Here is a 25,403-nt window from a genome sequence, read left to right on the forward strand (position 1 = left end):
AGAGCTGGTTTTGTAGGGGTGTTATATATTCTCGCTTTTGACCATATAGAAAACCTACAAACTGTAAAGCATTAAGCAAAATTGATCGAATTGATTCTGAATGAGAATGTTTCATCATTTGTCGCAATTTGTAAAACACAATGGAGCAATCCAATTAACCCGAAAAAGATAAATCAGAGAAAACACAACTGAAGTTACCTTAACCTCAGAAACTGGGTTTGTCTTTAGCATATCCCAGTTGCTTTGACAAGTTTGGATGTTCTGAGGAGATATTTCTCTCCTCTCAATTACTATAGTCAGGCAAAGGGCCACGTCCCCCTCCTTAACTACCAGGTTTTCTGAGTGGTAGCCATGCTGTTTCCAAACACGTGGCAATGCTTCACTCGTTCAACTCAGCCAACCAAAATCACCCACACCACACACTTATAACTTTCCCCTCCATATATAAAGTCCTATTGTGGAGAGGGTGTTGCATTATTCTCAGAGAAGAAACAAACATGGGACTCAGAGCTCTTCCCTTGTCACCTTCACACAACAGTTTCTCACCAAACTTAGGAGTTGCTCAAACCTTGCCTAGGCATCACAGGCTCAGCAGGAGCTCGAAATTCGTAGTTGTTTCAGCCAAAGTAGATGAAAAAAACGAGAACGAAGAACCCAAGAAGAGCAAGCAATCTCTGTTTTCTAGTGTGACTGAGGCTCTTGATTTCTCTCAAGTAAGATCAGTGGAGGATGCCCAGCTTCTGGAGAAGGCCAGAGATGCCACTCAGTCTGGAGGGAGGATGTCCAGGGAACAGGTACATCTGCAAAAACCCGTATATCCTGCATCTTCTTCCCTCCTTACATGCATTTTCATGTTGGATGGCCATTCTTCTGTGTCTGCAATTTCCAACTGGTAACTGGGTTTTCTCGTCTCATGCAGTATGGAGCTCTCAGAAGGAAAATTGGAGGAACATACAAGGATTTCTTCAAATCATACGTCGATGGTAATCACTTTAAACTCCATTTTGTTACTCACAAGTGAACATAGAAGCATGCTCATTTCCTAGCAGTTGCAGCACCCTAGCAGTTGCAGTGCTGCTATGCAAATGAGCCCGCATTACCAATCTTTCCATGTTTGATTTCCCTCAAAGTTTCCTGCAAACCGGTTTTGATCAATTCAGTCTCGCTTGAAATCAGTGGATGGACAATACGTCGAGGAGGGTTGGGTCGATAAAACCTGCAAAGTATGCAAGGAGGACACCAGAGGGGAACCCAGGCAGGTGGACAAGTTTGGAAGATATGTTCATGTGGCATGTCTAGAGAAGTCTAATTCCGGAAATTTTTTCACTAGGCTGTTCTCGAGATGAAGGGGATGATTCCATGGCCAAAAACTGGACTTTCCTTGTCCTTTTTTCTTGATTTGTTTTGTTGTATACGCTTATAGCAACGTGTGGAGGAGAGTTGCTTTCATGGCTTCCTTTCATAAATTGTAGACTCCATGAAGGGAGGCCAATCTTGTATTCTTCTCACAATGAATGTTATGATCCACAAAGGAAACTTCCAAGTATCATATAGAGTACTTGTTCTGAAATATATGCATTGCCAAGAAAAATTGGTAAACTTCCGTTTGGCTCTTGAGAAAATGCACGAAAGGAAAGGAAAATGAATATAATCAGAGAGAGGTGAGGTGGGACAAGGCAATGGCAATGCTTGAACTCGCCCCGAAACCAAATGGGTATTAAAAAAAAATCTAGATTCATCCTTAATAAGTACACAAAACCCGTCTCATTATCATCCTAACATGCTTCGAGATTATTATTAAGGTAATTTGGAACTCAAAATTAACAACACCAGCTTCTGCTTCTAGGAAATTATATTAAAAATAATTAATTTAAAAGAAATATAGTTCCATTTGATTCTGTATGTGGGATAACCAAATTTGAGTGTTTTGATAGAAAAATTCAAATTATTTTTCATAAAAGGATATTGCAGGTGGGCCTCTCATTGTGTTAATGGGCCTACGGAAGCCCAACAGATGGTCTTAAAAGCAAGCCCATTTTATAAGCTCGGCCGTACTCTACTCTATCATGCGACGCGTCCCATGGGATCACATCGCGGATGGCGGGAACACTTGTCTGCCAACATTTGGCGGGAAAACCCTAGTTTTTACAGTTGAGCGCGCCGGGTCTGTTGTCATTTCCATTTCCCCATTCTAGAGAGAGAGAGAGAGAGAGAGAGAATGGTGGGTCTGCCGTACGATTTCATGGCCAACCCCCTCGGAGCCGTCCGATTGACCTTCGAGAAGGCAATGGCGGCAGCGGAGGCGTCTGGCTCCGATCCGGCCAACTATGATGGCAAAGACTGGGGCGTCGCTGATCTCTTTCGTCAGTTCCTCTTCGACAACGGCGGCCTCTCTCAGGTAAACATATATTTGCATTGGAAAGTGTTTCTTGTTTTCTGAGTTCTTTCTGTTTGTGTTGATTTATCTGGAAGCAAATTGTTAAGGTTTTCCTGATTCTCCTAGGGTTTGTTTTGGTAGCTCAAGTGAAAAGGGGGTTTTAAGAAACACTTCATTTCCCAAAACGAAATAATAACCGTTTTGATATTAAAACATATTTTCAAAAACAGTTTTTGAAAATTGGAAAAGTTCTTTTTCATCACTAAACAGGTTTTGTGCTTCATCTCAATAATCCAAAGATTATGCTTCCTTTGATTTTTTTTTTTCCCAATGCTATTAAATTCAGAATATAGGTAAGATTTCTTTTAAAGGAATTGATGGTTTGATCAATACCACTCACGCCCACCGTTTGTAAAGTGGCCTTTTTGAAAGATCCACCCGGTAATTTTTATGAACTTGTTGAACTGGGATGTAGAGTCTGTAAGTTGATCTGTTTATGGTTCAACAATGGTGTAGGTTCCAGTACTTAATTCTACAAATTTCAAACGGGTTCAGCCAAACACACTGGTTCGGTTCCGAGGAATGATACAAGACATGCTGGGGAATGAACTCTATGTTGGCGTATATAAGGTATTTTGTTTCTGACGTATTGGTAACTACCAACTATCACTTCTTTTGGTTGGTAAAGTTTGAGGCACTAAGCTCTTGCCTTTTTTAATGGTTTTAGGAAGGTCCAAATTGGAGAACCAACAAGTTTATGGATGTTTCTCAATTTCCTATGGGTTCTAGACCTGATATGCGAGTTTGGGAGCGCCGACTTCTATACTGTGTCCCTGTGAGTTTTTTTGTAGATCCCATGCTTCTTACTGTAATCTTTTGCAAAATATGCATGTTATAACTTTATAAGTTTAGTTTGCTTGCTTCCATGTTTTTATTAAGTTGGATGTACATAAGCATGCTTGGACAAAGATGTATTTGAACTGAGGGAGTCCAAAACTCTGGTTTGTGACGGTAAACAAACTTGATTTTAACCACTGAGCTTACTGAAACCACCGAAACTTCAAAAGTTTTGTATAAATCATCTGCACAAAATCACACCCGCAATTTGCCTGTTGCTTGGATTCTTCTTGTTTTATTAATTTTCGTTGTTTTTAGATCCCTGGACAGAATTCATGGGTCGAACCTTCCAGTGAAGCTGTGATAAATTGTTATAGGAATGGGACGTCCCAGCAAAGAGAGAAGCGTCAGAGAGATGACAACACAACTACTGATCCCATGGATTTGCATGTACTTCCTGTCTCCTCAATCACACCTTTTAGTTGCTTTTTTTTCATGTTAAAAATATGCAGAAAATGGGACATTTAGATAATTTGTGTATCTAACATGCTCTGCTTGATAACAGGTCTCAGATGATGAATTTCAGGGTTCTTCAAGTAATAAAAAGTTGGTAAGCAGAAATGAATTTCATGAATTATTTTTCCTTTTTATTGTTTGTTTTGGCTAGACCAGAAGCAACTGATTGCTAGACCAGAATCACAATTAATTTTAAATATCTTGTTTGGAGTTGCTTCGAGACTTGGCTGTTCATATGAAAACTGATAATTCATGTATTTAGAAGATTAAGAGAAAGGAGTACAAATTAATTGATTTTAGGGAATTATTGAGGGCTATCATGAGCTGAACTCCAGTTTTTAGTGAAACTTTAGACTTCTTATATTGAGCTCCTGTGCAGTTTTATCACACTGATTTACTAAAAATAAACTTATAAATAACTGAGACTCATCTTTTATGAGTCCAATGGGATGCCAGTAAGAAATCTTCCATTGGGCTCGACAAATTCTGTGATTTCAACCATCCAGTTAGGTTGAATTTTTGGATGTGGAATGCTTTATACACTCAATTGCCACATGCTCTCTGCTTCCCAAGAATGGATTGACTTTGTACTTGTACTTCATGTGCTTGTAAACTCTGTTAGTAAAAATCTTATTTTAATTGAAGTTTTTTCTCTTCATCAGCGAGAAGGTGAACTCCCTTTTGAGTCTTCTAAGGCACAGGATTTTGTAAGTGAAAGCGCCTGTTCTAGTGTTAGTATGGTGCCTACTTTTGACAAAGATTCTCTTCCTTGTCTAGTTAAGGTAAGCCTTGTGATCCTTCTTCATATTTTGTTCTACAACTAATATCATCCATCCAAATTACCTTCACTAATATTAGTTCCATATTTTTTTTTCCTCTGAATCTAAATGTATATCCTAACTAAGTTCTGGTTATGCAGATATATGATTCTCCAGAGTCTGACTTGAAGTTGAATGATGTTTTTGAATTTGTTGGTGTCTTCACTTTTGATCCTGAGCTTGTGGTTAAGGATGACACTGATGAGTTTTCTGATCTTTGTGATGATGTGTTGGCTGATTTGCCTCCTAGCAAGGTCTTGCTTTAATCTTTATGTTTCAAATACTTTATTCTGTAGTTTTCCACAAGAACTAGTTGTTTTCTATCTATTTATATAATCTGGCATCATAATACTCTAAAGATGAGTATAATATTGTCAATAAGATTGTTGATGAATAATGTGGTAAACCTTTTGGGTGGGCTGTTCATGGATTCCAGACTTTCCAGCATGGACCAACAACACCCCCGGGGGTAATATTCACCTTAATTTGTGGTTACTGGTTGCATGTTTTGTCATGATCAATCTTTGGTGGTTATAACACAGAAAAAAAGAAAAATCCTATTGTGGATCGCTTGAGATTCTATTATGTGCATCATTGGCATGTTATTTTTCAAGTCTACATCAAATATACAGCTTCTATTAAACAAATATTGTTGTGTCTATTTTATTATTGTCTTTCCATAGTATCTGGCTTAAAGTATTTTCCATTTGGGTGCAGGTACCTCGTCTTCATTGTTTAATACACAGGAAGCTTGCAGTTCATGACTTTATTTCTAATTCCCCTGTGATGGAGGTGATTAAAATATGCTAACCTTAAGTGACTGATTGCTGATGTTCCTTACATCAGTTATTATTAAGAATCTGTATTGTCTCATATCTTATGCTTTCTTGCCTTTGTTTTGCAATTCTATTTTAACCATGCTTGTACACTTTGATCCTACAGGTAAAACCCCATTTGGTCAAACAGATAAGGGAATCTTTGCTGGGCCATCTCACTGCTGTTCTTGGCAATGATGGATTAGCAGCTCATTTCATGTTGTTGCATCTTTTATCCAGAGTAAGTGGTTTTTTTTCATAATCATGTTTCCCAGATCTGAGATTGTAGTTGGTGTGTTGCCTTTTCTACATGCCTCACTAATCAATTGCTATTCCAAAAATGTTAGGACTTGAGACTACACAATTGAGCTCTTTTCATTCCCCTATATATCCATCCGTTTCATGTATGGAAATAAAGTAACAAGTTCTTTCATAAGCAGGTGAATGGTAGAGTGGACACTCTTGCTGTGGGGAAGCTTTCTCTAAACCTCACATGTTTTAACAAAGAAAGTGTGTCTGTGTTCGGCAATCAGCTTACCCTTGCAATCATGAACCTCCTTCCTTTCACACATCGCATACCTCTTACAGTGGATTATCTTAACTCAGCTTCACTTGCCCCAAAAAAAGATTATCAATTGAACAGGTAATTATGTTTTTAATGTTGCAACTAGGAAACAAGTACTCCATTCAATTACTAGCATTACGATCTTTGATCCTTTTTCATGTTTTTTTCTGATAACTTTCACATGTTCAATGCTCTAGACTGGTAACTGGAGTTCTGCAGCTAGCTGAAGGCTCGCACTTAACCATTGATGAGACCCAATTGAAATCAGGGACCCTGAACTCTGTTGGGGTTGAGAATGCAAGATTGCTAAAAAATCTAATGCAGTTGCAAAAGGTTATTTCCAACAAATTTATATTCTATGTGTGCGTGTGATATGGTCCTGTTTTTTTTTGGTGTTAAGTCTATGAGAGATAATGAAATGGTTGTGCAGATATTTGGTTCAACACTTCTGTGCTTCATTGAATGGTTGTTTGATTGAAGTTTGCAACCATTAAATTGGAGTATAGAATTTGCAATTTATCCAGAATATGACTGTTTCAGGTGGAATATGACTTCAAGTACTACAAAATGGAAATGGCAGCGGATGTTCAATTGCTCATTCTTTCTGAAGGGAAATCAAACATCTTACCAGCTGACTTAGTTTTGCCTTTCCAGCCTTCTTCAGTGGATAGCACTGAACCTGTTGCTACAGAAGCACTTGAAGCTTGGAGGTGGTACTTGGTTACTCTTAGATCACTGCCAAACTCTATTGAGCCAGAATTGCAGAAGGTACGAGTTAGTTCCTTGCCTTCCAAACATGTGTTATCATATTCTCTTACACTGGGTAGGAATTGTACACTTACCAGGAACTGGACACACCTTAGGTTCAGTTTACTAGGACCCCACAAATGATGGTTCTAGCGAACTGTTGGACACTGAAACAAATGCTGACACTTGGGCACTTGACACTTCATCTTTTGCCATATTTTTGAGCAAAATATTAGCCAGCTGTGTTAAGCTCTTAATATGCTTAATGAGGGTACCTGGATGTTCTTTAATTTCTATTTTGTGGGGTAGCGCTTATTTTCTTTATTTTTTTTTATAGTAAATAATGCACTCAATATTTTAATATGATAATATTGTCCCAGTATGCTTGGCTGCAGTGTGATGTGTCAAGTTAGATGATTATGTTCACTTGTTGACCAGCCCCTTCTGAAACTTATTCTTGTGAGGTTGCAGGTAATAGAAGATGACTTGGTTGCAGCAAGGCAAGCAGATCGGACTTTAAGCAGCCAAGATTTTAGCAGGTTAGTCATGGGATTGTTTTGTGATTTCAACTCTTTGTTCCATGTTTCGTTCTACTGAGCCTCATCAACTCTTTTGCTTACAGATTGCTGACAATGGGGCGGCTAATGTCTCTGAGTTATGGTGAAACCTCCTTGTCATTGGAACATTGGCAAATGGTGAAAGAACTGGAGAGGCTAAGAAGGGAGCGGCTGAAATGAATTGCATATACATTTTCTGGGATTGGTACTGGTGTAAAAAAAAAATCTAGCTGTAATCCTGATGCTGTGGATGAATTGAGACTGTTGAATGGTTTTTGTAATACTATAGTCGTTGCCTTATATTTGCTGCCGTTCTTATTGGAAATTGACTACCACTCTAGACAGTTCGATTTTGAGTTTCATCCCTTGAAAAGGAAGCAATCAGCAATTCTTGTTTGTTTCTTGGAGGCCTTCTTAACACTAGAGAATGAATTGTTCAAATGGAAGGCCTAATAGCAAAAGACAAAAGAGTATCAGGGTTATTTTTGGGAATGTTTTTAATTATTTTTAGTAACAAATTTTTTAAATATCAACTGATTGCTTATAATTTGGGGTTGGTTTAACTTAAACTAAACATTGCTGTTTGTAAAGCAAAAATATTAATTTTAATTTTGAGAACTATTAGAGGGTAAAAGTTGATATAAAACATAAATAATAATAATAATAATAATAATAATAAGGAAAATATGCATATAGACAGATATGAATGCATATGTGTTTATTAGCAATGTTGACCTTGTAAGTCAGGCACTGAGGGAGGAAGAACATTGGGAAATGCCTTGCCACCAAAATCTGCCTTCCTCCTTTCCTCCCTCCCATTCACTCCAGAAATCCTCTATTGTGGGATAACCAAAATCACAAAAATGAGTGCAAGGTCTCACCTACATGGGATCTTGTCCATGTTTGTTACGGTGCATCCTCATGAGACCTCCGCTCTGCTCCATTCCTCCTCCTGCTTCTTCTTCGTTAGTTCCCATTCTCCATCTTCCACTTTGACCCTTCAGTTTCTGAGCTTTTCTCCTTCTTACCCTATTGGATTTTCCCTCTGATCTGCAGATTTTGAGTGCCTACTTTGTGGTTCTTCCGCTACGCGATGAAGGGGCAATTTCTTTGGGGTTATCGAAGCTCCCGGGGCTTTTCGTGGGATCTCTGGCGCTCACTTTGGTGGCAGCGCCTGTTTCCACGCTAATTTTCTCGTTGCCCAATCTCTCGAAAGCTAAGGTATCATTTCAATTCAATTATGGTTGTAGTTATCGAAGGTTTACACATTTTGGATGGGTTTTTCGGTGGACCCATTTCACCAAGTTCTGTTTTGTTGCAAAACAAATGCTTGATTAAATGTGGATGATGAGACACAGCACAACATGGGTGTCTTCGGAGTGTGAATCATTTTGATAGGGGTTCTTTGTAGCTTAAATGCGAGAACCCAGATAGTGTTTATTGAAATTCCACTTATAAATTTGGGTTGTGATATGTGCCTCTTGAAATTTCAGGCTTTGGTTTTGATACACAGGTTTTTTAGTGTGTCTCTTGTGGTATTCTTTGTTCTGTGGCATTCTTCCTCAGCTGGACATTCATCATCCAAATGGAAGGTAAGATAAGATAGAGAATTACGGGAAAGTTTAATGTTTTCTGAGTTGGGTGTTTATCATTGCAATAAATCTAATTATCATTCTTTTGGGGTCATATTTGAGCTAAATTAGTCTGGTTTTCCTTTCCTAGGGTTCGGATTTTGTATCCTCGACTTTAAAAGAGGACTCAGAGGTTGATGTGAGTCAACCTGGTGCTGAACATTCAGTGAGTTGGGATGTCCATGGATGGTTTTATGTCTTAGTGAGAATTGGCTTGTTTCTTTGGGTATGACAGTATCTTTTCTCAAGTGCTGAGTTGTTTGTGATTATTTTTTTTTATTCCATTAGCTATTATTCAGGATCTTCAAATTTGGGCTTATGACGGGAATTTGTGCTTTTTGCAAGGTTTCTCTTCTTAATCTTATTACCATATCTTCGACTTGGGCTAGAATAATAGATGTGATGGACAGTGAGGTCTGTGAGCTGCCACCTCGTGTTTATTGATAAGTATATATTGTTGTGCCTGTTTAACTATGCTTTGTATTCAGTCAGGCTTGAGATTGTTTGGGTTCATTGGTGCTGGTGCTACCCTTGGCCAACTTTTTGGGTCATTGTTTGCCACAGGAATGGCTTGGTTGGGACCATGTATGTATGCTTTTTGCTTCATTTGGAAGAAGCTTTTTCATAATTGTTACTTAGTTATGTTGATTTAAACCATGGATTGGTTACTTTCAGTTTTGCTCCTATTTGCTGCTCTTTTGATGGAACTTGCTGCACAGTCATCAAAAGGGATCATTCAACACATATCTCATACCAGTGAAGAAATGTCTCTCATCAGGTTAGTTTAATTTTTTATTTTCTTTGCTTGGAAAGGAATCTTTAAAATAACTAGGAAGCTCTTGCTTACAGTAAGAGTTGAATACAGCAGACACTGTTCAAATTAATTCATTTGGCCTGTGGTCCATTATCATCTCCGTGGTGACCTACCTTGTAGTTACATTGGCTTGTTTTCTATAATTTTTTCTTGTAGGACACCATGTCAGAAGTTTAAGAAGTCTGTATACAGGAACTTTTTATTTCTCATATGAAGCACAATTTATCTGAATGCTTTCATCCTCTATAGGATGAAATTGAACAATCTTGAACATTTTACATGCTGGCTTGTTGATAATGCTCTATGGGAAATAAATGTAGTTCTCATTAAATTTTTTGCTTTTTGATTTGAACTATCACATGCACATCTAGATATTATTTGGGGAAAACCTCTTTAAATGAGTTCCTTTGTTGCTGTTTCATGTTTATTGGAAAGGGAATTTGTGGGGAAAACTGCCTATTGTTGACTTGGTTGTTTTTGCTCTTAGAAAAGCTGATCCAGATCAACAGAATGAAGCTGATGGGCAGGCTGCACCTGTTAAAAAAGGATCTTCTCCTAAATCACCTACTTCTTTGATGAACCCTCAGATTTGGGCCATGTTAGATGGACTTCGACTTATATTGTCCTCGACTTATTTGCTATATGTGTCTTTGTTCTTGTGGCTGAGTGCAGTTGTATCATCATTCTTTTATTTTCAGGTCAGATACACCTTTTTTTTCACAGAATTGTATTTTGAGATTCAAAATCATCCTCACAATTTGTATTGTATTTTGAATTACAAGAAAAGATGGCTTTATATGCAATATAAAGCTTGATTATAATCCTGTATTCCTGCCTTTCCGATAAAATCAATTGTTTTATTTATTTGTTATTATTTTTTATATACCATTGTCATCTCATCATATTTCAATTTACCTTTTTATAAAAGTCTAATTGCTTGCTTAGACTTTTCATCTATGAGTCATGACCCATGACCCATTTGACATTGCTAGTCATTAGTAATGCATTTTAATCCCAGTAGTCAAGGAGTTTTTCAACAATATCGGAAATATTCCTAAGGTGTTAAGAGTAGTTTGTGAGATTTCACATGGAAATCATAGACATACTTTCTTTTGGAAAAAAAAAACCTTAATTTCTCATATTGCAAGCAAAAAATATGATGAAACTCATGTTATGTTTTATAGGTTCCATTTGTTGCCAGAAACAAAATTCCCTGGGAAAAAAACATTATATAGATGAGTGGCTTCAAGCAGTGACAGTAGTAGCCCACTTGTACTTCTATCCACTAGACAAAAGTAGTAGAAACAACTTCATCTCTTTTTCTGGAAGAAGTTTTCTTTTAGATTAATAACTCAGCTCAACCACTCAAACAAACCCTTAATTCCAACTAGTTGGGGTTGGTTTCATGAGTCCTTGTTTCACCACTCAGCTCTGTCTAATGACGTACCGGTTATTTCTTTTAAGATTTACAGACAACATAAAGTATCTAGAAGATATTTAACTATGGAAGAGTTTCAAGCTTGCTTTTTGTGGATTTGGAATCAAGTTTCCAAATGAAGTGAACCCACCATGTCAGCAGATGGTGCACCTGTGCATGGATGTAATCCAGTAATAGTCTAAGCTGTTCCTTGTTTCTCAATATTATAGTTGTCCAGCAATTTTTATTTTTTATTTTTAATTTTATTTGAACAATCCAGGAATAGAATGACTGGAAAGCTTGTGATTCCCTGGTACATGGTGTGCTGAAGAATTTTAAATGCTTGTCATCAGTTGTATGACAACACTGTATCATTTTTTTCTATCTCATTCTTCCTTGGGTCGAGGCATCTTAATTGTTTGTTAAATTTCGTATGGATGTCATTGTGATGTAGGACAACCCTAGGATGGTTGCCTACACTCAAGGGTAGGTGGGCTAGGGTTTTATTTTTAGGGTGTAAGGAGAGGAACAAGGAATAAACTTTATGGTAGAGAAAATTATAAGATAAGAAATAGAGAGAAAGAAGAAACAATGAAGAAAAGATGGAAAACCTTAGAGTCTCACTAAGGCCTTCTAGGAGTCTCACCTAGAAGAAAATCAATGGAGTCTCACCATTGAGGGTTGCAACCTTGCAATGAAAGAAAGTATAATATTATTCATCAAAATTCATTCCTTTGATTTACATTGATTAGCCTATTTATAGGCTTCTCTAAGAAATCCAAAGTCTACTAGGAATCTAATAACCTATTCTACTAGGACTCTAATAACCAATTCTACTAGGACTCTAATAACCTATCATGACTCAAATTTTAATTATATTATAACTCAACTAGCTAATCCTAATTAGACTCCAACAAATACCAATCCCTATTCAATTCTAATTAATATTAATCCTACTTAAAGTTTACTTAGGTCTTCCCTTTCTTCCTTGAATAAACTTTAAAAGGCTTTCCCCCATCACATTGTCAGCCTTATTGTTTGACCGGCTTCTGAAACTGAAATGCACATGCAACCCACTAGGAATGGTAAATGTTTCAGTGTGAAAACTGCTAGGGAAATTATAATTTGTGTATGTTGTAACTCTAATTGTTGCTTTGAATTTTTTTATATTTAAGATTGCACTTTCTTGGATTCTTCTGGCTTTTCATTTAGATGTTCCACTTGATATATTGTTTTTCTATGTTCCCCCTTCTGGCTGACTTCCTTTTTCCTGTTACTGCAGAAAGTGACTGTAATTGCCATGACTGTTTCAACCCCTGTTGAGAGAAGAAAGTTGTTTGCCCAGATCAATAGCTTTATTGCTGTTTTTATCCTTGCTGGACAACTTACCTTAACGGTATGGTACTTTTAGAGGCTTCTGCAGAAAATTGTTTGTCATTGTTTGTTTTTTGAGGATTCCAACATTCACCTAGTAAGCACCTAGAAGAACATTTACCATGCTATCTTCCTACCAAAAAAGAAAAAAAAAAATGTTTTCAATCCTTGATGCACTAGATTTGTCATGCTAAGCACATTATCCTTCTAGATAGCTGTTCCATTTCCTGGAGGGAAATAGATGTGCTTCAGTTGATGAGTGATGTGAAACCATTTCATTTGTAATCCTCCTTTAGATACTAGAAGCTTCAAGATGGCACCTTTATGCAACTGAATTTGAACTTCTTCTAAGTTAATACACTTTGGGATCTCCACTAATAATTTCAACGTTTTTGGAAACAACTAAGTTCAGTACTGTACCAAGAGTTGAAATCATTGAGAAGTTGGCAGAAAACTCGAGACCTAGGAAAGATCCTGCTGTCACTGATTTCAGGCATGGTTAATAAAATAGTGCATGATTTTTGGGGTAGTTATGCATAAAATATTTCTTTACTTTATATTATGAGATGTATTATTGCTTGGAACCTTTTTTTAAAAAAAAATTCATAGAGCTAAGATGTGAATGAGATATATCAATTTGTTAAAATATTATAAATTAGTGGTTCTTTGTCCCACACCTGATCATGATCATAAATATGCATGCAAGCCTCTTTAACTAAAATTAATGTGAATTGTTTGAGCCCACAACTTTAAGTTTGGTTAGAAGGCCTTATTTTTAGGATTCCAATAGTGAGGTAGCCACATTATGTATTTTTTCTCCGGCAGCATATCTGTACAACTCTAATAGGATGGTCTTGTACTCATTTTATTTAATTTACTTAAAGAATTTAGAGTACAAGATAAGCTATTTATTATTTTTCCAGTGTCATACTTTTGTTAATCCTGATTCTCTTTATTCAAATACAGGGACGCATCCTTACAATTGCCGGGGTTACTACAGCCATTTGTTCTACTCCATTTGTTTCCTTTACAAATTTGGTTGCTATTGCTGTATGGCCAACTTGGTTTGCTGTTGCTATCTCTGAAACTGTCCGGAAGGTTTATCTCATACAACTGCCTGTTTTATGTCAGTTTGTTCTTTTTTCTCTCTCTTTTTTCTTTGGTCATACTCACTATTGCTGCAAAAAGATATTCATCTGGGCTTCGAAAGTAAGCAGGCTAGAGAAAAAAGGCTGTTTTAGGATGAAAATGTGTGTAGATCTGTCAGTTCTCATTTCCATTACTTCACAGGTGGTTACTTATGTTGTAACAAGACCTGGAAGAGAACTCCTGTTTACTGTTGTCTCACAGGATGAGAAATACAAAGCTAAGGTATGGATCTTATTCACTAGATTTTTTTTTTTTTTTCTTTTCTTAAGGGTAATTGTAAGTATTCGATTCACCAAAAGAACTGATATGAACACAGCATGGATTCATCAAATATATCATACCCAAAATTTTTTCTTAAATTATAGTTCATTTGAGTTGAGATGTTATTCTCATATGACAGGGACTTGAATATCTTTAAGAGCACGAACACTGGTTGTTTCTTATTTTGATGCCCAAACATAAACTCAGTAAATTCCACTTTATATTAATGGATTATTGTGTTTCACATGCAACATTTGCTAGTTATTTTGAATGCCCAAATCACCAAAATTTGTTTTCACTCAAGTCTCAATCACACACAACTGCAGGTATGCATAGATGTAATTGTTCAAAGGCTTGGAGATGCTACAGCTGCTGGAATGTACAAGCTGCTATTCAGCACCCTTAATGGGAGAACATCAACCGTCTCTCTATATGCCCTGCCTGTATGTTTTAATCAATTTCCCGGCTATCCATTTTGTTAGAAAATCTAAATGATCGATGATTGATCCAAAATATTTGTGGTCAATTGCTTTGCAAGAAAATCTAACCTGGGCTCTCATTTTGCAGTACTTTCTTCTTCCTGATCATTTCTCTCTAACCAAAAGGAATAATGTTTCTCACTTTCTTGTTTCTTATTTCTCTTTGGGTTACATCAGGTCTGTCTATTGTGGATAGTGACAGCATTCCATTTAGGATACCGGCAAGCACAACTTGCGAAGCTCCAGACCGTCTCCACCACCTGAAATATTCCTAGTGATGATATCTTGTACATCTGTTGTAGATTATAAACCCTATAAAAATCACATCTTTCCCAAAGATTCTATAGAGGTCTGTCTTGTTTTGATAGGTGTCTTTTATTTTGGTTCCTATGATCGTTTTTTCTGTGGAAGGAAAATCATGTGGACACTCCATGTATATGCTTGGCTGAGCAGGAACCTTGTTAGAAACTATGTTTAATTCAAATAGGTGCCACTAAATGACTAATTCACTGAATTTGTTCAGACAATTTCAGGTTCAATTCTCAAGATTTTGATGAGTTAGTTCTAATTTAAAATGAAGATTCTTTTATGCTAGGCTGATATAAATGGTTATTGATTTTCCCTCTTGAGTGAACCAAAGAAAAATGTCAAAATTCCAAATTACTTGAAAATTGAGTACTAAATGGCAGTAATGAAAGCTTTTACAACTAATATTGCATTTGGGAGTGTCAGATACTCAATATTTTATGTGTAATTGTACAATAAAATTTCTTATTTTCGTATTTAAAGATAGATCATAGATTATGAGTATAGATGTGATGAATCTTGCTTTTGAGTATACCCTTGATATTGCCCCTTCAGCTTCACTTCCTGCCATAACATAATGCTTTTGAGTCTCCAATTCAACCACTCTGGAAATTTGTGTGGAAATGACACCTGCCAGAATATAAAGAACATAATCAGTAATTGGGTTGGATCAAAATTCCTTTTTGTGGCTAAGCCACCACTAAAAAATCATACAAATAATCAATAGTGTCATAGCAGAACTATCATGCAAATAGTTGATTATGAAAAGCTCAGCAAAGAACATCCCTAGAAGCTGTGTTGACAACCACTCAGCACCAGAATTCCAGCTCCATCTTGGATTGGTTTCAACTTGGATGAGTTAAAAGACAACAAACAAAACTACTTACCAGTATCCTCAAGTTCCACGCAGGGAACGGACCCGGTCTTGAATCAAGTTCCTCTCCCAATCTGCAACACCTTCAAAAGCACGTTCTGGGAGACTCTCTAAAGGGCCCTTCCAAGGGTCATTTTTAGCTAGATCGTAAGTAGCTCCACGTATTGCTTGTTTACTGGGTCCGCACGGTCTCTTTGATGTAAGCGTATCATAGGCTGTATTCAGCTGCCCAAATGACATGCCACAACAGTACTATAAAACTTTTCCAAAGTTCTAATCAAATGTAATTTAGAAAGTAATCTCCATGACTGAATTAATCCAAGACAGCTTAAAATTCTCCCCCATTATTTACTACTACTGATTTTGAATACTGCAATACATGATTTGAGGCAAGGAAGAATTAACTATGAGAGGGTAGACACTCACATCCATGCCACAAAACCAGAACATGTAAGCAATTGCAACGGCTGGTGCCCTCCCCAATCCGGCTGTACAATGTACATATACCTTTCCTTTTCCCTCTGAGATGGCCCATTCCATCGACGAAACAGCTTTAGGTAATCCACTCCTCAAGGAATCTGGATCAAAATCTCTTGCCTACCAATATATAAACTCAACACAGTAAGCCAAATAACCCACCATCAAGAAGCCCTGAAGGCTAAACATTATTTTCCTTTTTGTTGATTCCCAAAAGAGAAAACCATCGATATAACATGGAAAATTTGCCATCCTTCAAGGGTTCAGAGGAAAAGAAAATATTGTTCAAAAGAATTAGATATCTCCTCTGATTCAGTTTTGAATTGATGTTGTTTATTTAATGATTAGTGAAAAAAAAGGAGATTCTCTTACCGGCCTTCTCATGTGACGGATTTCAAGTTCTTTACATCTTTTTATTATAGATGGTAAGTCAACCCCCCAATACTCAACATCCTTGTCCTGCTGCAGATTTAGGATGTAGGCCACATTCTCTTTCTGTTTCAGATGATCCACATCTTCAGGTTTCTGAGGCTGGGAGCCCACAATCAAATGATCAGTGATCAATGCGTAATTCATGCCTGAAAACCGGATCGGGTCAGAGTAATTAGGTCAGTCTAGCAACCACAATAAACCACAACTGGTTCTCTTAAAAAAAGTTTGGTAGAATTGGCTGCAGTCATAGCTGTAGCTATATCAAAAAAGAGAAGTCATCTGTATTTTCTATGACAAAGAATCAATAAGTCAATTGCAGTACTATCTACCAAAGCTATTAAGTGAACAAATCCCAAGAATATGATGACATGATAAATTGTTAATTGCCCAAAAAACTCCAGAAACAGTGCTCTAACTCTCTATCAAGGCAAGCCTCTTATGGGACAATGCCCTAGTTCTTGAATGGGACTTCTATCATCAGATGAATTTGGTCATCGATGGACAGAGCCATGGCTCTCTCCATCCTTGAGGGTGATAACTGCTACACAAGTTGCCTTGGTAGAACTGTCTAAATCAACGTGCACCAGTCAGCTAAAACCCAATAAAAATCAACATGTCCTTTAGGCTAAATCAGCTATTTCAAGCCAGTGTAAGAAGTATGCAGAATAGACCCAAATCCCTCTCATAAAGATGAACTTGCAGTTGTGATAGTGGGGAAAAACAGGGAAAATGCTGAAACTAGCTCAAGGAGGATGGAATCCATTTTTAAGAAAATTTGAGCATTTCCCTTTCCTTTCCATTTTTACTTCTGAAATCCAAATGTAACCTAGATTTTTAGTTCTATATGGTAGGGAAACAGCTTCTGAACAAAGTGGGAGAGATTGCTTAACTCCACAGTAGGCTTTAGGTGGCAGTTTCCTTTTCACATTTGGTTCTAGATTTTATCAAAAGCACCCTTATCAGTACTATAATTCAAACACCCATTAGAAGCCTTCCATTAATCACAAGATTCATACAGATCCATCCATAGTTTATAACACAATTCAGAACATATTGAACCCCACCGCCTCCCCCCACCCCAAAGAAAAAAAAAAAAGCCCTTTTCAGAAAGATGACTTCAAATTGAGTTTTTGAACAGGAGCATCCAAATCCCAAAAAGTAACAAACCAGCAAGTACACAGCCCTTTCTAAAGAAAGGAAAAAAAAAAAAAAAAGGAGAATCCAATGAAATCTTAATGGGTTAATATGTGAATAATCAGAAAACTAGGGAAAAGAAAAATAAAAACACTGACCAAGATCATGGTGATACTCATATGGATTCCTCATCATCCCCTTCATGACTGTATTGTAATCTTCCATCCTGTTATTGGAGTTTGAGACCCTATTGCTAGTGGCGCTTTCTTCAACCCCACTTTCAGGCAGTTTGCAAGAAATCCTCTTCACTTTGAATGAGTTGCTTGGAACCATGAGCTTACATGAAGATTTGTTCTTCATCAATACCACGCCATTTTCAAGTGGGTTTTTGAAGGCCAAATGAAAACAGCTGTTGCCAATAGCTCCCATTTTCTCTGGATTCTTCCTCTTTTTTCTCCTCTTAGATTTGCCTAGGTAGAGAGAACTTAGTTGATTGGTGGATGGTGCCTTGGCCTTAAGATCTGGGCCTGGAGATGAATGGGCTAGATTGAGGTTTTGAGACCCAATATGCATGATGGGTTCTTAAATTAAGCCTGTTCAACTGGTTCTACAGTTCTACTAGGGTTCATCCCACTTGGGGAAATAAAAACAACATTTCAAAAACATGCATTAATTGTTAATAGCTCCAATTTTTTCAAAACATAAAAAATAAAACAATTTGATGTTTCCTCAAGCATAACTCATTTCATATAATAGTAAAAAAAAAAAGAAACTAAAACCTTCTATATTCAAAGGGATTGTCTTTAGAAAATGAAAGAAAATTTTATAGTGCCTTTATAGTCTTATATCTCAATAAATTACTCAATTGGAATTAGAATTAGAATTAATGCTATTCCGAAATTTCGTATCTAATAGAAAGAGAAATGCTTCGTCTTGCTTCTTCACAGTATGGAAAGTTCAAGTTATATAAATATAAAAAATATTATGATAAATATTTTGACAAATAAAGTATCATCTGTTCATTAATTTTTCATCTCTATTTTCATTTTTGCAAAATGGATGCATGGGTTTTAGAAGAAAGCTAGGTGATTAGCGATTGACATGTATCTAAAGACGGGCCTAATGAAGTATACTACACTTCATAGTTTGACCAGCATGAGCCCTTACCCGATCCTCTTACTTATAGTTTTGAAAATGAAGGTATGATACCTTTGCCAATAATTTAGATTCAAATTCAACTCATGTTATCATAGGTCAACTCAATCATAATTTAAGTTACTATTTTATAACCTCAACTTGTATGATTTTTAGGATAAGATTATAAAATCTCAACTTGTATTTTTTTTTTAGCTCGAGTTAGATTTATTTACTCACTTTCTTATTTTCCCGATATATCAAACATTGTGCATGTAATTTTAACTAGAAATCACTTCTAAAAAAATTCAATATTTGTATTTATTAATGGAATTTAAGCAAAAATAAAATAAAATAAAACCCATAAGCCAAGGTTAAGCTGCCAACCAACCCTTGGAAAGTCAAACATTTGTAAACCTAACATTGACCAACCCCTAAGTTGGATGAATTTGACTTTATCGTTTGAAATTATCCATGTGAACTCCACATGGGTGGTCTGGCTTTTGATAGATTTCCAAACCCCATGAGGATTTATTACAAAGAGACGTGCAAGGAGAGGTTTGCCTCACAGTTAGGTTTGTATTTGTCTCCATGTCTTTTGCCCCCATGACAGGAATACATTATACTATTGTTAGGTTTTTGATTAATATAACGTTGTGCTTGACCTTTAGGAAAAAAAGTTTGTGCTTTTTCAATCATTTTCTTATATTTAACTCTTAACATAATAATTGGTAGGTTATATAATGATTAGTAAGGTTGTCAAATATCTCATTATTATTATTATTATTATTAATTTGTTAACATTATTTAAAAATTAAATATAATATTTAAGGGTGTTAGAATAAAACTTTTGGAATAGATCTTACATTTTCCAACTATGTTACTTAAGCACGACAAGAAATAGATTCTTTTAGACTAAATTAATAATTTTAATATGACTCATTAGTGATGGGTTATTTACATATGACAATAGAAAAACCGAGACACCTAACTTTACATTCTCGATTATTGAAAGTGTACGATAAAATTTAAGTTGTTAGATTAAGGTATAAATAATGAGGCTAGGATATAAAAGAATGAAATTATGCATAATCAATGGGATCAATGTATAAAAAAATGAGATCAAACTATATAAAACAATAAAACTAAAATGTATGCATGATATAATATGATTGATCGGTTTTTTAAAATGTATCGATTTAGTATTGTAGTAAAAACATTACCATACCTTAACCTAGTCATATATTATTTTCATGTAATTTATTTTTTATTTTTTATTATTAGGATCTTGAATAAGAACCATTGGTGTAAAGATTGATTTATTGGGCAGGTGCCATGACCACCATATAGGTGCCAAATGTCCAATCCATGGTGGTGTCATGTCCCTAGAACTAGAAGCCCTCAACAGATGTTCTTATTCATCCTCAAGATCCCAACCCAACTTCCCTTGATGTATATATTAAAGGGCAAAAAAGATGGCTTCTTAATATGACAGATGAGCAACCAACCAAGAATATGTTCTCTCACCAACTGCCCCTTGTTTTCTATTTTGAATAGCTAATTTCTTGAGTTGGGTCATGTTTATCATTTACCAGAGGACAGCAGAATAATGGGTCATGTTTTGGAAGCTGAATGAATGGGCTAACAAGATAATCTTTTGGCAAAAAGTGTGTGTTCTTTGTCTAGGAATCCCTCTTGGAATCCCCCATTTGTGAAATTCAAAGATTAATAGAAAAAAAAAAATTCACCATTTGGTTAAGAAAATATGGACACACCATGGAAAGGTTTGGCATGGCTTTGAAGTAACCAATTGTCACCTCACAACTCACACCTAGTGAATTAATTCCCATACCAAACTTCACATGAGTCAAACCTTTTGGCCCATGTATTGGAAAATCATGACAACAAAATTATAATGTCAATATTTAGATTTTAATATATTATTTTAGTCAAAGATAATAAAAACGACCCATATCTGAATTTCATGTTTAGTTATATTCATTATATCTCGATCAAATCTTATTTTGGATACCGATATTTAATATGATATTAAAAAGTGCAATTCAACATCAAGGACCGATTCTAACACATTAGGGTTTTTCTTATGATTGATAAAAAGTGATGAGATAATGTTCATATTTGAAAAAATAATTTTATGTATTAAAAATGACATATTTATAATATCATTTTAATATTTTTACTCATAAACTTTTTATTCCAAAAATGAAACATTTGACACAAAAAATTTTCTAACATATATTTATTTTATCTCTTTTAATCAAATAACCCGAAGAAAAAAATAATTGCCCGGACCCAAGAGTAATTAGTAATAAGAATTCATTGACAACCCATTAGGAATCTAATTAAAAATGTGTAAATTTCCACCATGCTAGGGTGGGATAGGAATCCAATTAAAATATACCTACATTCTTAGGTATTATTATTATATACAATGGGTGTGGAAGGAGAATAGAAGACCAAAAAAAGGGGGAAAACACAAAGCAATAAATGTAGTGTAGTGTGAAGAAGATGGTGGCCAAATATTAAATGAAAGCTTTCTTTTTGTTCTGATATGGAGCAGAGTGGCCATAGCACCAAAAGGAAGCAAGCAAGCAAGCAATGGCATCATCCTTTGGGGACCATTTATTAAAAGAAAGAAACACCAGCTTTGACAAAGACAGTGATATATCCACAAAGCCAGGCCATTGACAATGACCTTCTCATTCATAATTTTGACACACCCTCTTGGGTTTCTCATCTTTTGGGTTGCCATTTCCCTTTTTTATTTTATTTTATAAATAGTAGAAAGAATCTGCTTCTTGAGGTTGGAGTTATCATTTTGTTCAATTTAAAAGTAAAAAATGTAATTATTCTTAAATTATTTTTAATTTTGATAAAAATAATTCAAAAATATAATTTTCTACTTATAATATATCATTTCTTTGGATGATTTAATTGTGTGTTTGGAATATAGGAACACAAATCAGATATGAAAGAAAGTGGACCACAATAATTTGTTTTTACATAATACCACCTATGGATGGAATTGATTTGGTTTTTTTTTTCCTTATTTGTTTTTATTTTTTCTCTATTTTCTAGTATTAAGAAATTTAGAGGATTGTTGTTTTTACCTAATTAATGAAATAATTATTCACTAGTGGGTATTAAATGTCTTTAATTTTGTAAAATTTTTATTTAAAATATTATCATATTAGAAAAAGAAGTATAAGAAAAATATGAATTTAGATATTTCAAAACCGTTTTAATATCTCTGTCTCTCTTATTTATTAGAATGTATTAGTAGATGTAAGAAACGAAAAAAATGGTTAAATCCTATCCGGCCGGCAAAGAAATAATGTTATTCTAAATTTTATCAATATTTTTATATAACTAGATTGAATTTTATCAATATAATATAGATAAAAATTTCTTATAAGATAATAATTAAATGAACAATCTAATCACAACAAATATGCAAGAGGGGAAAAAAAATCAATAATTAAAATATCTGTTATATATAGAGAGAGATGAAATACATAGAAATTTGGTGAAATGAGGAAGTTGTCATTTGTGAACTCTTTCTCGAGATGGAGACTACTTCACCAAAGTCTTTAATGATGACTCGTTTAACTTGTTCAAGGGAAATAGTAGAGTAGGAAAGCGATTGACCTACATCTTAGCCATCAATGCTAGTCTATGGATGAATTTTAGCCAGACATGCACGATTTTTGATTATATGCCTCCATGCTCTAACCCAACGATAGTCGTGGCTAACTACTACGATAATGGTCTTTGAGTGGTGACGTGTAATGTAAATTTGACCTAATTAACCCGAACTATTTAACATATTTGGACATATTTTTCCCATAAGACACATGAGTCATTTCCCATAAGAGGTCGAACCATGGTTAAAAAAGGTCAAACCTAGAGAAGTGTGAAGATAAATGGTCTTTTCGATATAAGATTGATCGTGACTAGGAAAGATAGGACACAAAAATATGATAATAAACTTTTTTTTTTTTTCATATTAGATTATGCGAATTTAAAGTAACAACAAGAGCTTAGAGTAATATTGTATATTGTATATTTCAAACTTTTTTAACTTTATGGTATTAATTTCCATTGTAAAAGTTTTTTCATAAATTAAATGTGACTTAATTTTATTAAACATTTAAATGCTTGAACCATTGAGAGTTAAATTTAACCATCTAACAAATAATGTATTCCCATATTTTATATATTTTAACAATGAAATTTGTGCACGACACAATTTTGTCGGTTATTACATTTTATTAGTTAAAGAGATATTAACATATGATCAAATATTTAAATTTGAACCAATATTGATTGGTGAAAAAATCTACTAGACCAGACCAGACCATTTAGACACAAATTTTTATAAGATCCAGGTGTCATTTAGACATAAATTTGTTTCAAATGAAATAGTTTTCATAGCACAAGGCAAGGAATACTAAACAAAAAAACATTAGAACCACAAATAGATAATGTATATACAGATGTTGCTGTTCCTTCTTCTTTCTACCCTCTGAAATTAAAAATCCCAACAACCCAAACACACTATACTTGATCAATTGGCTTCGCATTTCCATCCACATGAGGATTACCAGCATGGACTCCATTGCCACCGGAAATGGAAGCATCATTGCTCTTGGGTCCCTTGAGAATTCCGAATTGCCTCAAGAGAGCCACTGTCCAATCCCAGAGATGGAGGACAATGAAGGTCCCAATCCCACCAATCAGACCATAGGCGATGGAGTAGGTCAAGGGCATCAGAAGCAAGGTCACAAAGGCCGGAATTGCTTGCCTCATATCATTCCATTCTATCTCCAACACTGCTCTCATCATCAGAACTCCAACTAGTATCAGCGGCGGTCCTACCGCCCACGCCGGTATTGATGCCAACAGCGGCGTGAAGAATAGAGATAAGAAGAAGTACGCTGCTACGGTCAGCGCTGTCATTCCCGTCCGCCCCCCTTCCCGGATTCCGGTCGATGATTCTACGAACGCCGTCACCGGCGAAGTGCCGAGGAGGGAGCCCACGACGATGGCGCTTGCGTCCGACATGAAGGCAGCGTACTGGCCCTCGAAGTTGCCTTTTTCGTCGGTGAAGCCGGCGAAGCGGGCCATGGAGTAGAGGGTTCCGGTGGTGTCGAGGATGTCGACGTAGAGGAAGGTGACCATGGCTTCCCAGAAGTTGCCTTTGTTGAGGCCCTTGAAGCTGAGAGCTCCGGCGGTTTTCTTAATGGGGTGGAATTCGACGACTTTTTTGAAGTAATCGTACGCTGAGTCTCCGGCAGCGGTGTGGGGGAATGCAGTGACTTCGGTGTTTCGGAACCATGAGACGGCGGTGACGAAGACGATGCCGTAGATCATCGCCCCTTTCACGTTCTTCACCATACAGTACGCGATGATGACGAAGCCCACGATAGCGAGCCAGAACGTAGGGCTCTCCATGCGGCCATTGAGGCAGAGGAGCCCACCGGAGACGGTTCCGCCGGGGATTAGAGAAACGGTGCCGTTTGCTAGAGTGGTGACCGGCGCGAGCGACACACGCTTCGACGCCGGACATGCCCCCAGAGTCACCATGGTGGCGGAGCTGTAACCAATCAACCCGATTCCTTGGTTGTTCTGCAACCCGATAAACGCGAGAAACAACCCGATTCCGGCTGACGCCGAGATTCGAACTGGTTTCGGAACGAGTTTCGCGAGTTTCGTCCGTAATCCAACCGCCGAAATAAGCAGAAAGATCAAACCTTCGATAAAAACCGCCGCTAAAGCGTTCTGGTACGAGACCGAACCGGAGCCATGATACCCCACGACAGTGTATGCAAAATAAGCATTCGTTCCCATCCCCGGAGCCAAACCCAGTGGCAGATTAGCAAAAGCCCCCATGATCACACACCCAATCAACGCCGAAGCCGCCGTCGCCACTATAAGATCCTTCTTCACCTTAGCCAAACATGCTGAGTATCCCGGGTTAACCGGGTCAAACTTACACGACACATCCGGTTGAACCACCCGAAGCCCATTGCCGGAGCAGTTAGCCAAGGCCACCGTCGTGTCGGAGCAGAGAGGCACACAATCGGAAACAGAACAAGTCCCGCCGGAGTCCGTCAATACACTGGCGTTGACGGCCAAGATGTAGGCCAAAGTAAGAAACGTTGCGGTGCCCGCCCGAAGCTCCGTGGTGAACGTCGTCTTCCTCTCTGCGAACTTGAATCGCTTCCCCACTATGCTGTTTCCCACGGCGGAGTTGAGACGATTCACCATGGAAGACTTTGGTGAAGCAGTCTCCATCTCCATGATAGAGCTTCAAGAACACCAGCTTCCTCGTATCACCCAATTTCACCTCTATATATGCATATATAGCGCACAGATTTTAGGAGGGTTTTCTCCTCGTGTGAACAGAGGATTCCATTCCGTGTGAGTATCTTCTTTCTCGGGAAAGTATCTAAATTCTTTGAATTCTCAATTCTCACTCATATTTTTTCTAATATTTTATTTTATTTTAAAAAATTAAACACATCTAATTTAGTAATAATCTATTAACCCTCCTACATTAACGGCTAAAACAAGAATTTGTTAATATTAAAAAAAATAAACAGGAAAAATTAAAACAAAAAAAGAAAAAAAAAACCAATTCAAATCTACAACCAAATTAATTTTAA

At 36.5% G+C, this 25,403-nt stretch overlaps 5 protein-coding genes across 7 annotated transcripts; 3 read left to right on the forward strand and 2 right to left on the reverse strand.

The window, feature by feature from the left end:
* Positions 1-45: 45 nt before the first annotated feature.
* Positions 46-1,549, forward strand: LOC117928536. 3 transcript variants are annotated; one of them, XM_034848417.1, is made up of 3 exons: positions 46-794; positions 920-983; positions 1,177-1,549. In XM_034848417.1, the coding sequence occupies exons 1-3, from the start codon at positions 375-377 to the stop codon at positions 1,344-1,346; spliced, it is 654 nt and encodes a 217-aa protein (XP_034704308.1). In that variant the 5' UTR covers positions 46-374; the 3' UTR covers positions 1,347-1,549. The 3 variants fall into 3 exon arrangements, with proteins under 3 accessions (XP_034704308.1, XP_034704309.1, XP_034704310.1); XM_034848418.1 differs by having other exon boundaries at positions 1,161-1,252; XM_034848419.1 differs by lacking the exon at positions 1,177-1,549 and adding an exon at positions 1,050-1,154.
* A 583-nt stretch (positions 1,550-2,132) lies between these two features.
* On the forward strand, positions 2,133-7,632 carry LOC117928533 (mini-chromosome maintenance complex-binding protein). The gene is made up of 14 exons (XM_034848413.1): positions 2,133-2,398; positions 2,894-3,007; positions 3,105-3,212; positions 3,533-3,664; positions 3,780-3,824; positions 4,393-4,512; positions 4,650-4,802; positions 5,266-5,340; positions 5,491-5,604; positions 5,804-6,006; positions 6,126-6,261; positions 6,469-6,696; positions 7,147-7,214; positions 7,298-7,632. The coding sequence occupies exons 1-14, from the start codon at positions 2,219-2,221 to the stop codon at positions 7,410-7,412; spliced, it is 1,791 nt and encodes a 596-aa protein (XP_034704304.1). The 5' UTR covers positions 2,133-2,218; the 3' UTR covers positions 7,413-7,632.
* Positions 7,633-7,959: 327 nt separating this feature from the next.
* Positions 7,960-14,903, forward strand: LOC117928534. Its single transcript, XM_034848414.1, has 13 exons — positions 7,960-8,197; positions 8,289-8,453; positions 8,726-8,824; positions 8,955-9,089; positions 9,209-9,277; positions 9,352-9,448; positions 9,539-9,641; positions 10,165-10,375; positions 12,377-12,490; positions 13,435-13,566; positions 13,759-13,839; positions 14,205-14,321; positions 14,535-14,903. The coding sequence occupies exons 1-13, from the start codon at positions 8,096-8,098 to the stop codon at positions 14,619-14,621; spliced, it is 1,512 nt and encodes a 503-aa protein (XP_034704305.1). The 5' UTR covers positions 7,960-8,095; the 3' UTR covers positions 14,622-14,903.
* A 114-nt stretch (positions 14,904-15,017) lies between these two features.
* Positions 15,018-18,052, reverse strand: LOC117928535 (phosphoglucan phosphatase LSF2, chloroplastic). The gene is made up of 5 exons (XM_034848415.1): positions 17,739-18,052; positions 16,387-16,592; positions 15,964-16,134; positions 15,551-15,762; positions 15,018-15,293 (listed from the first exon to the last, which is right to left on the reverse strand). The coding sequence occupies exons 1-4, from the start codon at positions 18,007-18,009 to the stop codon at positions 15,559-15,561; spliced, it is 852 nt and encodes a 283-aa protein (XP_034704306.1). The 5' UTR covers positions 18,010-18,052; the 3' UTR covers positions 15,018-15,293; positions 15,551-15,558.
* Positions 18,053-23,133: 5,081 nt separating this feature from the next.
* LOC117929367 (adenine/guanine permease AZG1) lies at positions 23,134-25,123 on the reverse strand. The gene has a single exon (XM_034849659.1). It carries the CDS (start codon positions 25,036-25,038, stop codon positions 23,293-23,295), a length of 1,746 nt encoding a protein of 581 aa, XP_034705550.1. The 5' UTR covers positions 25,039-25,123; the 3' UTR covers positions 23,134-23,292.
* Positions 25,124-25,403: the final 280 nt, after the last annotated feature.

This window comes from Vitis riparia, chromosome 13, assembly GCF_004353265.1.
Source record: "Vitis riparia cultivar Riparia Gloire de Montpellier isolate 1030 chromosome 13, EGFV_Vit.rip_1.0, whole genome shotgun sequence".
Taxonomy (NCBI): domain Eukaryota; kingdom Viridiplantae; phylum Streptophyta; class Magnoliopsida; order Vitales; family Vitaceae; genus Vitis; species Vitis riparia.